This window comes from Sceloporus occidentalis, unplaced genomic scaffold (assembly GCF_023333645.1).
Source record: "Sceloporus occidentalis isolate IW3139 unplaced genomic scaffold, rSceOcc1.0.p SCAF_5, whole genome shotgun sequence".
In the NCBI taxonomy this organism is placed as follows: Eukaryota; Metazoa; Chordata; class Lepidosauria; order Squamata; family Phrynosomatidae; genus Sceloporus; species Sceloporus occidentalis.
In genome coordinates, this window is record NW_028316985.1 from 185,968,642 (window position 1) to 185,981,625 (window position 12,984).

The window sequence follows — 12,984 nt, forward strand, 5'->3', positions numbered from 1 at the left end:
CCCCTTCTGCATCCCATTGATTTCAAGGGCAAGATCGAAGCTGTGATTAAATTTCTCCCACTGACATCCATGTAGTGTTGCACTGAAATATCTGATCAGATGTACATAGGATGGCATGGGGCAAGGAGAGGGGGCTGGGCACGATCCCTACCTTCTGCATGCTGTTCTACTCATGTGTAGAGTGGCATGTAGCAGGGAGGGAGCGTGCCCGGCTCCCCTCCCCACATCGCATGCCCTTCTACTTATGTGTAAAGCAGTATGCAATAGACAGGGAGCGTACCCAACACACACCCTCCACTGCATGCCATTCTACTCACATGTAGAGCAGCGAGTGGCAAGGAGAGAGCATGCATTGCACCCCTGCTGTGCAGCGTTCTACTCACATGTAGAGCAGCACATGTCAGGGGGTGATGGGCACATTCCCATGCTGCCATATACCATGCCAAGGTTGGTGGGCGACAGGTGTCACCTCTCTTCTGGGCTTGTCACTCAGTACGGTCTGCACCCCCCACACCACACTACAGATACCACTCCTCTTTCCATCCTCTATAGATCAAATAATTTGTTATTCTTCCTAAATGCTGTTCATGGATTTACTTCTTCTAATTTTATAATCAACCAGGTATCAGTACAGTGGGCCCTCCACATTCATTGAGGCTGGGGTCTGGGGTGCAGCCAGGTTGCTCTCGCCCGGCTGCCAGCGTGTGTGATGACATCCGATTGTGGCTTTTAAATCCCGAATCTCTTTTGGGTCTTTTTGTCCATGTGACAATCTCCTAAAACACCCTCCTGCCTGAGCAGGCTTGACACATTCATATCACTCTTAATGGCTCTTAATGGCTGTTCTGAACTTTTCAATCTGCTTGCATAAGATAACAAATCTTACCTTTTGCAATTAGCTATGAATGAATGGCAGAAAACAGCCACTTTACGTCGTGGGATGAGGATTCTTAAAGCTTATATGATCTCAAGAGATAAAAGCTACGAGACTAGAGAAGGTGAGTAATAAGGTACCATCTTTTCAGCCATCCCTGCCTCTTGCTCCAGCTAGGGTCTGTCCTGCCAGGCTGAATGTATTTCCAGACTCATAGCTCAGCTTAGAAAAACACTCCTGGAAATAGCTGCGATAAAGTGGAGCAGAGTGGAGAAAGGATTAAACCTTCATCTGTCGTTCATTCAGTCCCCTGTAAACAGTCCCTGTTACTTTTCTTGGGCTGCATTTGCTAACAGACTGAAGGGGCAGAAAAGTGCAGAAAATAATAAGAGTTTTTATAAAACCTTCCAAATGAGGACAGTCTGAAAAACAGAGTAGCCATGTGTCCCCTTCTGAGGACAGTCTTCTGTTTGAAAAGCCATCATAGGTGTGTTCTCTGTTTGAATGTGTTTTCTATTTGAAGAGTTTTCCAAATCCAGTTTAAAGATGAAAAGCCATGAGAAAGAGAGAGCACTGCTGAAGGTGTTCATAAACATATTTTAGTGCATGGATAGCAGACAGAAGAAGTGCACAGGTCCCCTGGTTATTCTTCTCCGCTAGGCATGGAAAGACTGTTTGTAATTAATCATTCTCAGGTTGCACTTTCTTTTCTGACAGTCAGAAAATGCTATCAGAAAACATAATAGCCAGTGAGAATTTTGCACAATTTGCTCCTGGTTTTCAAACTTTTGGAACCATTGCAGAAGAATTATTCTGCAGAGCAAAAGATTCCTCCCCACACACACACAAAACTGTTTTCAGTGCAGAAAATGGATATCTGCACCAAAATCACTGCTTCTTGCACAAGATGCTTGTACAGAATCCAGATTTGCATGTGTGTGTGCAAAAACAACAAACAAACACACACACAATCGAGCATGTTTTTCGCCACAACATAATTCCTCTGCAACACTTTGGGATCACTGAATTGCGGGACAGTGCTGCAAAGGGATACTTATTTTCTACTACTTTGAGGAGAATGCTACCATGATTATTTTGGCTCTCATGCAAGGACAAATAGTTGAGGAGGCCTATCCCCCATTATTGTGTGACGCCTGCTTTTAAAATGGAAATTATAGTAATTACTTTTGCCTCTGCCGCTACATTATATATAACTATGTATTAACTAGCACAGGATGTTTATTCCAAGCCCGTGTCCTCTTTGCTTAGCTTTGTATGTGAGATATACCTTCACTTTTAGTGCTAGGTTTTATCCATGGCAGAATTCCTGCCATTGCACCCCACCCCGCCCCTTCTTCTCTTTTGTTAGGGTCACACTGTCTCAGCCTCAGAGGCAGGGCAGGGCCAACTCTCTCTCTGCACCTCTCTCATGGTGATGCTAAGGTAAACCTATCATTCATCATCATCATCATTGGAAAGGAGAGTGCAGAATATCCATGAATGAGAGAGAGTGATGTATCCAAGAAGATGACCCTTGGGAATCCCTTCCAATGCTACCCCCTTCGTCTCTCCTGTGAGAATTTGAATGGCAGAGCATGATGAGAAAGGGGAGAAGGTCTGAAAGTATCCACCACCACCTACACACAAAATGCTCCCTCCTTTTGTTCTGTTTTGTTTTTCAAAGCAAAGCTGTGGGCAAAAATGGGGGGGGGGGGGGCATCACCCTAACAAAGGCAATAGCCTCTGGTAAAACCCAGTATGAATGGTAGCTTTGCTTACGCAAAATACGCAAATTCTGGCCATTGAATTGTCAGCGGAAAGGTCCTGTCCCTTCACTTCATTTGGAAATGATTAAAAATCAAAATTCTTACTCATTCATTGGGAAGTGCTCAGAATTTCTTCTCTTCAAAATGCTTTTGAAATCTTTAAATAACAGATATTTCTACTGTTTTTCGAATTTTGATGAATATTCTTTACATCACTAGTTCTAACTCATGTTGTCAGCCCCGACTGACCTCCTCCCATCCCACACCATACAGAATCCTCAGTCATATTTCTTGTACTAATGCTACTCACAAACAGCGATTCCTGCACTTCACAGAACGTAATGGCAATAATTGTGACATAAACGACTTGTTGCTGTTTGCCTTCAAGTCGTTTCCAACTTATGACAACCCTAAGCTGAACTCGTCATGGTGTTTTCTTGGCAAGTTTCTTCAGAGGGGCTTTGCCAATTGCCATTGCTTTCCTCTGAGGCTGAGAGATTGTGACATGCCCAAGGTCACCTAGTAGGTTTCCATGGCTGAGCCAGGATTTGAACCCTGTCTTCCAGATTCCTAGTCCAATGCTCAAACCACGACATACACCGCACTGGCACACTGACATCAACAACTAGCAAAAAGAACATTATACTTTAAATTAGAATATCGCATGCACAGCCTCAATGTATTTACATGTACAGTGGGCCCTTGGTATCCACTAGAGTTTGGTTCCTGGGCTCTTCATGGATAGCAAAATCCAAGTCCCAACATATACAGTGGCATAGTAAAATGGTGTTCCTTATATAAAGTGGCAAAATCAAGGTTTGCTTTGGGGGAATTATATTATTTTTGGACTATTTTCAAGCCAGGGATGCTTAAATCTGTGCATAAAGAATCCAAGGGACGCATAGTTTCATGTGGTTAAAGTAAAAAATTGATAAGGTGTTAAATTGAATTTTAAAAACCCCTGGGGCCTTCCTCTCCTCCTACTGAGCTTCAGCCCACTCACACCATTTCTTCCACTGAGCACCAGCATTTTCAAGGGACAAAGGTGAATGCCACAGCCTGTTTCTGCCCAAAGGTTTGGGGAGCAGTGCTGTTGCCCCTCCTTAGTGTGACACCTGGTATGGTCCATACCTCCCACACCCTCCTAGTGATGCCTCTGCTCCAAGATCTCTTAAACACTATTAAAGTTAAGGAGCCCTAGGCCAGATGCAATCTGGCAACCTTACAGAATCAGGTGGAGAGTGGAGAAGGGCAAAATGCAAGGCAAGGGCTGGATCATGTTTCCCTGCCCTGCTGAACATGAGGAAGGCGGACGGCACGACCCTTGGACTGAATCAGGCAGAATAGGAAATATGGGGTTTATGGGGCTGTGACAGAACTAGGCTACTCATTTGAAAACATTTGGTAAAAATTGTGTATCAGGGCTGAGCTGGTGTGCGGAGGAGAAGGTATGAGTTGCCAATCATCCATTGTGTAACAGATGATTTGTTTGAACTCTAAAGATGAACACAAGCATTCAGTCGATTCAGAAAAGCTTGATACAACCCTTTATTTTTCCCAGCCTCACCAATAGAATAGCATAACCCATCATCCCGCATGTTCACACATAGGTACAAACACAGCGATAAACATGGCAAAAATTAAGAGCATAGCAGGAGCATGTCTGGATTATGATCCTGTTGCTTCATCTTTGTCTCTTCTTCTTTCCTGAGTGTGCAGGGACAGGGAGACATTTGGGCATAAATGGAGGTTTGTACAGGCGCTGTATTCGGGACCCCACTTCTAAAATAATAGAGATGGTTGGGATATGTTTATTGTTAATGCAATGAGCAGCTCTACATCCCATTAACTTAAATTATGGCAAATCTTTTAGATGTTGAAACCATTTTGGAAGCTGACATGCTTGCAAAAGAACTGGCAATGTGGGCCGCAAAGCTCAATGAACTCGAAGCTGAACTGGGTAAGTTAGGGAGACTGGGATGCCCAGGAATGTAAATGGAGAGGGAGTCTTTGCCGTAACACAACACTCGCTGAAAGTCCCCACAAATCTTCCTCTTTCCTTCCTGATACCAATAGCAAGTATATTTCTATGCACTTAAGGACTCCCTAAGTGGTTTACAATGTGTAAGCTAATGGCTCCCAACAAGTTGGGTACTCATGTTAGAGACCTACGGGAGGATGCAATGCTGAGTCGACCCTGGAGCCCTGGGATCGAACTCACAACCTTGAGGCTGTGAATGGCTGCAATATAGCCATTTAACCACCTCACCACCAAGGCTCCCTGATAGACCAGGAACAGACAGCTGTGAGACTTCAAAACATTTTTAGGTAATAGGTGTATCTCTGAACGGACACACAGTCCTAACATTTGGTCACTATGTGGAGAGAAGTGAACACAGACAATTTTATCAAAGAATTGTACGATTCCCACCCATTTCAATGCTTTCTGCAAGTAACTGAAAATCAAAAACAAATATAATCATAGAATCAAAGAATCGTGGAGTTGGAAAAGACCACAAGGGGCATCCAGTCCAAGCCCAGTCTTCTGCCATGCAGGAACTCTCAATCAAAGCAACCCCAACAGATGGCCATCCAGCCTCTGTTTAAAGGCCTCCAATCAGGGAGACGCCACCACTCTCTAAGGAAGTGTGCTCCTCTGTTGAACAACCCTTACTGTCAGGAAGTTCCTCCTAATGTTTAGGTGGAATCTCTTTCTCTGTAGTTTGTATCCATTATTCCAGGTCCTATTCTCTGGAGCAGCACAAAACAAGCTTGCTCCATCCTCAATATGACATACCTCTGGCTGAATGAGACTATGTGTGAAAGAGATCTGGGAGTCCAAGTACACCTCAAACTGAACATGAGTCAAGAGTGCGATGTGGCAGCTATCAAGGACAATGCGATTTTAGGCTGCATCAATAGAAGTATAGTGTCTAGATCAAGGGAAGTCATAGTGCCACTCTATTTTGCTCTGGTCAGGCCCCACCTGGAATATTGTGTCCAGTTCTGGGCAAAACAATTCAAAAAGGATGTGGAGAAACTGGAGCCATGTGTCCAAAGGAGGGTGACTAAAATGGTGAAGGGCCTGGAAACCATGTCCTATGAAGAACGACTTAGGGAGCTGGAGATATTTAGTCAGAAGAAGAGAAGGTTAAGAGGTGATGGAGCAACCAGCCCTTACTCCCAGGGCGTCCCCTTCACACTTTCCCCTCTAGGATCTCCTAGGTCTCCATTCCCACTCCCTGCCGAGCTGAATGAGACCCCTTGAGGTCCTGTAGCCTCGCTGCCACCACCCAGTGAATCTCAATGAACTACGTTTTCCCTAAGCACACACTGGGACTTGCTAGGGATCTCTCTCGTTTAAGCAATCAGTAATCAGCAACCGAGCTAAAAGGCACGTGTCCAGGAGCAGAGAGAGCCAGCAGATACTTTTAAAGAAAGATATTGATTTTATATCCCCTATTAATGTTTTTTAAAATTTTATATACTGATGTTTTAACTGTATCTTGTACGCCGCTTTGATCACTTTTGTGGAAAAGCGGGATAGAAATAAAGATTATTATTATTATTATTATTATTAAAGAAGTAGAACAGAATAGGAGGCTATCATTCATGCAAGGCCTCCTTGCCTTGCAGGTCAGAAAACACAGTTACAAAGATGTTCATTTCAGGCAAGCTATTAGATAAACATAACAAAAACCTAGACGCACTAACTAACACAGTTCCTAGCTACTCACACAGGGATGGGATTTGCAGTCCTTGTTGAGTTCTCGGATGCAAGGAGCTGGCCCTCATGGCCTAGCTCTACTTGCATCACTTTTGCCTGCCTCCGTTCAAGCACACAGCTGGTTTCCCCAAACAGACACAAAGATGGAGAACAAAGGAAGCATGGTCCTACAGGGTATTTAAAGTCCTCTCCTGGAACCTTCTTGAAAAGGTCGCTCTGGCACTGCTGATTGCCCAGGTGAGCCTTACATCAGCTATGATGTAGCTGCTCATTAGCATGTGATGTCAGCTCTCATTAGCATGTACCTCCCCCCCCCCAGATTAACCCTTTGTGGTTCAGGGGAAGTCCCCAAATGACTGGAGGGCCCAATCATTACAATAGCCTTCTTTAAATATTTGAAGGGGTGTCACACTGAGGAGGGAGCAAGCTTGTTTTCTGCTGCTCCAAAGACCAGGACACAGAGCAATGGATGCAAGCTCCAGGAAAAGAAATCCCACCTCAACATTAGGAGGAACTTCCTGAGAGTAAGTGGAACACACTCCTTCCTCGGACATTTTGGTGGAGTCTCCCTCCTTGGAGGTCTTCAAACGGAGGCTGGATGGCCATCTGTCAATGGGGATGCTTTGATTTAGATTTCCTGCATGGCAGAGGGTTAATAATAATAATAATAATAATAATAATAATAATAATAATAATTTATTTCTATTTTGCTTTTTTCTTGCAAAATCAAAATCATTTTAATTGTAGCAATCCTGCCCAGAAGTGATAAGTTAAGTTTGTTTCATCTAATTAACTTATTCTGAATTTCTTTCCATGTACTCTGATAATTATTAGTAAAGGAGTCAGGATTTTTGTTGGAAAGCCAAATAACCAAATATTTTACCTTTTTTTTTTCATTTTACAACCTGTATTTAATTCCAGGTTATTATTGTCCTTCTTACACAGGTTTTGTTTTTTTTTTTGGGGGGGGGGGTAAGGAATCATGTTTTATCTTTGTTTTGTTTTCAAATTTGATCCTGTCCTGTGGGGTATTAGCTGCTACTTTTAATATGGTGTCGTCGACAAATTTGATAACTATGCCCCCAATACTGTCCTCCAAGTGATTAAAAAAGATGTTGAATAGCAGACTGGGCCCAGCACAGAGCCCCACTGGACACCCCACTGGTCACTTCTCTCCAGGATGAAAAGGAGCCACTGTTGGGCACCTTTGGGTTCGGCCGTTCAAGTAACAGTTATCTTGTCTAGCCCATATTTTAGAAGCTTGTTTGCAAGTATTTTCACAGTGTTCAGTCAGTGCTGTTATAACCCCCAAATGCAAGTGTTTTCACAATCCTCAGTCAGTGGTGCTATAAACCAGTTTTTCTAAGCTTTGGTAAGCGTTTGGGTGCTTTTTCTTCTTTTTAATTCAGATGTTTTCTGGTGATGGGCAGAATAATAAAAATTGCTAGAATACTGGCGTGTGTAAACAGATTTGCCTGCTAAATTTCCCGGACTTTGAGAAGCTCCCAGTTGCCAGAGGGCCAGAGGGAGGAGGTGCCAGCCTGCAAGATATGTCCCTCCATAACATCTGAACTAAGAACAAAAACAGCAAAATGAAAGCCTATGACAAACATCTTCATTTTTTTCCTCCTGTGGGGTTTTTAACAACTTGTCTGATGAAGAAGCTAGTGGTGCTTCAAAAGCTTGCAACATGTATATTGTGTATTTTGGTTGGCCTAATAAAGGTATAATGGGTTTTTGATGTTAACTGGATGTTTTGGATTAGGTAAGCTGGAGCCCAACAACTTCGAAAGGGCCGCAGTCCAACAATCTCTGTGCCCAATGTTTATGCTGGTTAGGGCTGAAGGGGGAGTTGCTGTCAGAGTTTCCCTCCATTGCATTATGCAAAAGTTTTGTACTGTGGGATATTTCATACATCATCCATCTTTGTCACTTCATTTCACTTCCATTGATAAAGCTGTGCCATCCTGTGTCCCTGACCAACGCAGTTCAGTCCCATTGCAAGTCAGCACTGAAGGGCAAAATATTCAGTGCCGCTTTCTTGTTTGTACATCGCTTAGCCAGTTAACAAAGAAGCCACTAAAATTTAAATGTCAAAACATATACTTCTGTATACATCTAGTATAGCATAAAATAATTGACATTTAATATGGTAAATGCAAAGTTTCTAATAGAAATAAAGATCAATATTACAGGATGATACAAAGGTTTCATCCTCCCCCGCCCCCCCAGGCAGCATACCATTATCTTTATTTAGCTACTGCTGTTAACTGTCTTTGAATTGGCCCAGCTCATGGCAATGCTGTGGATGAGACATCTCCAAGAGCCCCTGTCTTCCACTGCTCTGCTTGGTACCCTTGACCTCCCTAAATGAGTCCAGCCATCTGGTGTGCAGCCTTCCTCTCTTTCTAAAGCCTTCCACCTTTCCGAGCTTTAATATCTTTTCAAGTGAGTCATGCCTTTTCATGATGTGGCCAAAGTACAACAGCCTGTTTCGCCATGTTGGCTTCCAGAGGGAGCCCTGGTTTGGTCTGTTCAAGGACCCATTTGCGGAGTGAAATTAGATAGAGCACAGAATCCATGTTACCAAATATACTAGACATTCCTTTATACTTTTATATATGCATGCAAAAAGGAGAAACAAGGAAGGGAACCAATGAATGAGGCTAAGTATATTCATTATTGGAAGAAACATGCAAGAAGATTGGCTGTAGCCTCTGTCTTGAAGTGTTACTCTGTAAACTAGAATAAATTGTACTATAATTATTAGCATGTTGAACTGAGACAGTGCCTACAGACAGATGCAACTTTATTGCTAACTGAAATATGCCAACAAATATGGAATACAAAGTGATAGCCATCAGACTGGAAACTCTTGAGATACCCACCAATCCACAAGAAAGGAGATACAAGAGACTGCAGCAACTATAGGACAATAGTATTAATCTCACATGCAAGCAAAATAATGCTCAAAATTCTGCAGCATAGACTCCAAACGTACATGGAGAGAGAAATCCCAGAGGTGCAAGCAGGATTCAGAAAAAGAATAGCAATAGCCATAGCAGCTTCATAGTTTTTGTGGGTTTTTTGGGCTATGTGGCCATGTTCTGGAAGAGTTTATTCCTGACATTTAACAGCTTCATTTATATACCGCTTCATACCAGTTAAGCAGTCTCTAAGTGGTTTACAACGGCAAGCTAATTGCCCCCAACAAGCTGGGGACTCATTTTAGCATTCCCAGAATGATGCAAGACTGAGTCAAGCTTGAGCCCTGGCTGGTATTGAACTCACAACCTTATGGTTTGTAAGTGATTGGCTGCAGTACAAGCATTTAACCACTGCGCCACCAGGAAAGGGGCACAAGGGACCACATTGCAAACATGTGATGGCTAATGGAGCGCACCAAAGAATTCCAAAAAAGAATCACCATGTGTTTCATGGACTACAGCAAAGCATTTGATTGCATAGATCATGAAAAGCTATGGAATGCAATCAAAGACATGGGGTTGTCACTACATTTGATAGTCCTGATGAGGAATCTGTGCCAAGGACAAAAGACCACCGTCAGAACAGAATTCAGGGAAACAGAGTAGTTCCCGATAGGCAAAGGGGTCTGGCAATGCTGCATCCTATCACCTCACTTGTTTAACTTATATGCTGAAAACATCACAAGAAAAGGAGAATTGGAATCAGAAAAAGGAGTGAAGATAGGAGGAAGCAACATAAACAGCGGAAGATATGCGAACAACACCATAATATTAGCAGAAGGCATTCAGGAATTGGAACAGTTCATAAGGAAGGTCAAAGATGAAAGTGCAAAGGCAGGTCTGATGCTGAACATCAAGGAAAACAAAAATAATAACCACAGAAGAAATATACAAATTCAATCTAGACAAGAAGGAAATGGAAATAGTTAAAGAATTCCCATATTTAGAAGAGAACATTGACCAGAATGGAGATTGCAGTCAAGAAATAAGGAGAAGGCTAGGAATGGGAAGAACAGCTATGAAAGAAATGGAAAAAGATACTGAAGAACAACTGAGCACTAAAGTCAGAATCTTCCAGGCCGTTACATTCCCCATCATCCCCAGGTACTGATGTGAGAGTTGGACATGTAGGAAGCAGGCAGAAAGAAGACCAACTCCTTTGAAATGTGCTGCTGAGGAAGAGTCCTTAGGATGATCCCATGGACAGCCAAGAAGACAGCAAATGGGTTCTTGAACAGATCGGACCAGGGCTCTCCTTGGAAGCAAAGAGGATCAAGTCGAAACTGTCATACCTTGGCCACATAATGAAAAGAAACGGATCACTAGAAAAAAAAACAATAATGCTAGGAAAGGTAGAAAGAAGAAGAAAGAGAGGAAGACCGCAGTCCAGATGGATAGACTTGATAATGGGCGAGGGCTTATTGCCAGATCTGAGCAGGACTGCAGGGGAGGAGAGGGATTCGCGGAGATGTCTGACCCACAGGGTTGCCATGAGTTGGAACCAGCTTGAGGGCAGCTAACAACAAAGGTATTTTCATTATATATAAAATCTGTAGAGATATAGTAGCAAGCATCTTCTAATCCTAATCTCTCTCCCAATCCCATTTTTGGTTGAAGATAACGTTCGCTACAGATTGAACCATGACTGGTTTGCCTATAATAGTGCCCTCTATGTAATGGAAGATTATGGAGGTACTTGGGAAAAGGTGAAAGGCATTTGTAAGAAGGAAAAAGCTGAACTGGTAAAGATTGAAGATGAAGCCGAACAGGTAAGTAAAACCGCCTTCACAGGGTAATAATCTTATAACTATCCTGTCCCTCCAGTATTTACAAAAGTCTGTCGTAGCCATCATAAGCATTTACACTTGGTTATCTTATTGCTTCCTCTTCCTTTCCTCCTGTTGGAAGATTTTTGCATTCTCTTTCCCCTCCTTGGTTAGATAGGGATTTCCTGCATGCAAATCCCCCCCCCCCCCCAATTTCAAATTAAACATGTGATTTAGGTCACTCTCCTTTTGGGACTAACAGACATTCTTTCTCAAAGTTCAACTGAACTGCCTCTTTTCCATTTTCCTCCTGTCTTGATTTTCTTTGTAAAGATGGTGAGATAAAGATTTCTGTTCACTAGTTAGATTGGGATATAGCCTTTATGTTTATATAGTTTAAAGCCATTAGTAAACTTTTCTTTGAACCACAAGCAACTTGTGTTGTTTTTGGAGTCAGTCTAGTTCTTAGGGAAGCATAGTTAAACAAAGAGTCCGGAGGTCGCGCCAAAGCCACACTCCATTCCTAAGCACTGGAGTGCAGCTTTGGTGCAGCTTCTGGATTCTTAGGATGCATGCATCATTTAAACAGCATACCTCCAAAGAGACCCGAAGCAGCTTTATTTGGGCAGTCTGTAACAGGCCAAAGGCACATTTCTGCTACTCTGCTCATTCAAAGCAAGGCTTGGCTTTGACATTTTTTACATTTAATATTTTTGTTTCCTTATCAAAGGCTGAAGCTTTAGGAAAGGCATATTATCCTACGCCTCCATGGACAGAAAGAAGTCACACAGAGAGCTTGACCAGGACTCCATTCTAATGCTGGGCTGTTAAACAACTAATTCCAATTTAGGGAGGACTTTCGTTCTCTATTCCTGCACTTCAGAGCAAATAGCAACAGCAAGGATGGCTTTCTGTTCTCCTCTCTGTTACCTTTGTGAGGAGAAATAACCTAGGCTGCATCCACAATGCAGAGATAATCCAGTTCAGCACCACTTTAACTACCATGGCTCCATGCTGTGAAATTCCTTGGAACTGACATTTTGTGAGACCTTTAGCTTTCTCTGTCAGAGAGTTCTCATGCCACAACAAACTACAGTTCCCAGAATTCCATAGCATTGGGCCATGGCAGTCAAGAAGCAGGCAGAAATAGTTTGGCTGGTTGGATGGCTATGGATGCTTACTGGCCAACAGCCATCTTTTCTTGCACAAGAATCGTGTGTCATGTAGACACACACACACACATACACACACCCCTTTGGGTGGACTAAGGCAGTATCTGCACTGCAGAAATAATGCACTTTGACCAAACTTTAACTGCAATGCCTCAATGCTGTGGAATGCTGGGAGTTGTAGTTTTGTGGGACATTTAGTGTGGCGGCAATGAGACGCAGAGACAGGAATGGGGGTGCAAAACTTCTTAGCTGGCCAGGTCTTGGCCAGCCCCTTTTATTCACATCAGGGTTACATTAGGTTTTCATTATCTCATAGTACATCGGAAGGCAATTTGCGGAATCAGGGACCAATGTGTATTCAGGAAAATCCTAATTAGCAAAGGGAGCAGGATGTGTACACTGTCTCAGCCGAATCAACATGGGCTTATCCAATTATGGATAAAGCATTGTCAACCAGAAGGCGAGTCATAATCCTATGGTCTGCCAGTAGGGTTATCACACCTCAATCTTGGTAAACATTGCTATCCTGGGAGGGGGCGCATCCCCTGGGTCTCCCAGGGAATGCCACATCTCCCTCTTTTTTGTTTTTTATGAGCTGGTGTACATATCCTGCGACCAGCTGCTTTTCCGTGGTTGTCATTGTCCTTTGTAAAAGCCTAGAACACAAAGCAGGAATACATTGGATGAAACAG

The 12,984-nt window shown here is 43.0% G+C and overlaps 2 protein-coding genes across 6 annotated transcripts in view; one reads left to right on the top strand and one right to left on the bottom strand.

Moving 5' to 3' along the window:
• LOC149313294 (C-type lectin domain family 4 member K-like) overlaps window positions 1-1,053 on the bottom strand; it is a 49,314-nt gene extending 48,261 nt beyond the window's left edge. For both annotated transcript variants that reach the window (XM_089527152.1, XM_089527151.1), the window contains exon 1: window positions 887-1,053. The gene's annotated coding sequence lies outside the window, so the exon portion shown is untranslated. The remainder of the gene's footprint in view (window positions 1-886) is intronic.
• The window catches only part of LOC149313295 (L-selectin-like), a 51,659-nt gene that overhangs the window by 17,779 nt on the left and 20,896 nt on the right, over window positions 1-12,984 (top strand). For 3 of the 4 annotated variants that reach the window (XM_089527146.1, XM_089527147.1, XM_089527145.1), the window contains exons 5-7: window positions 900-998; window positions 4,514-4,600; window positions 10,972-11,123. In XM_089527146.1, coding sequence (XP_089383272.1) covers window positions 900-998; window positions 4,514-4,600; window positions 10,972-11,123 — 338 coding nt within the window. The remainder of the gene's footprint in view (window positions 1-899; window positions 999-4,513; window positions 4,601-10,971; window positions 11,124-12,984) is intronic. The other variant, XM_089527148.1, reaches the window with a different exon arrangement.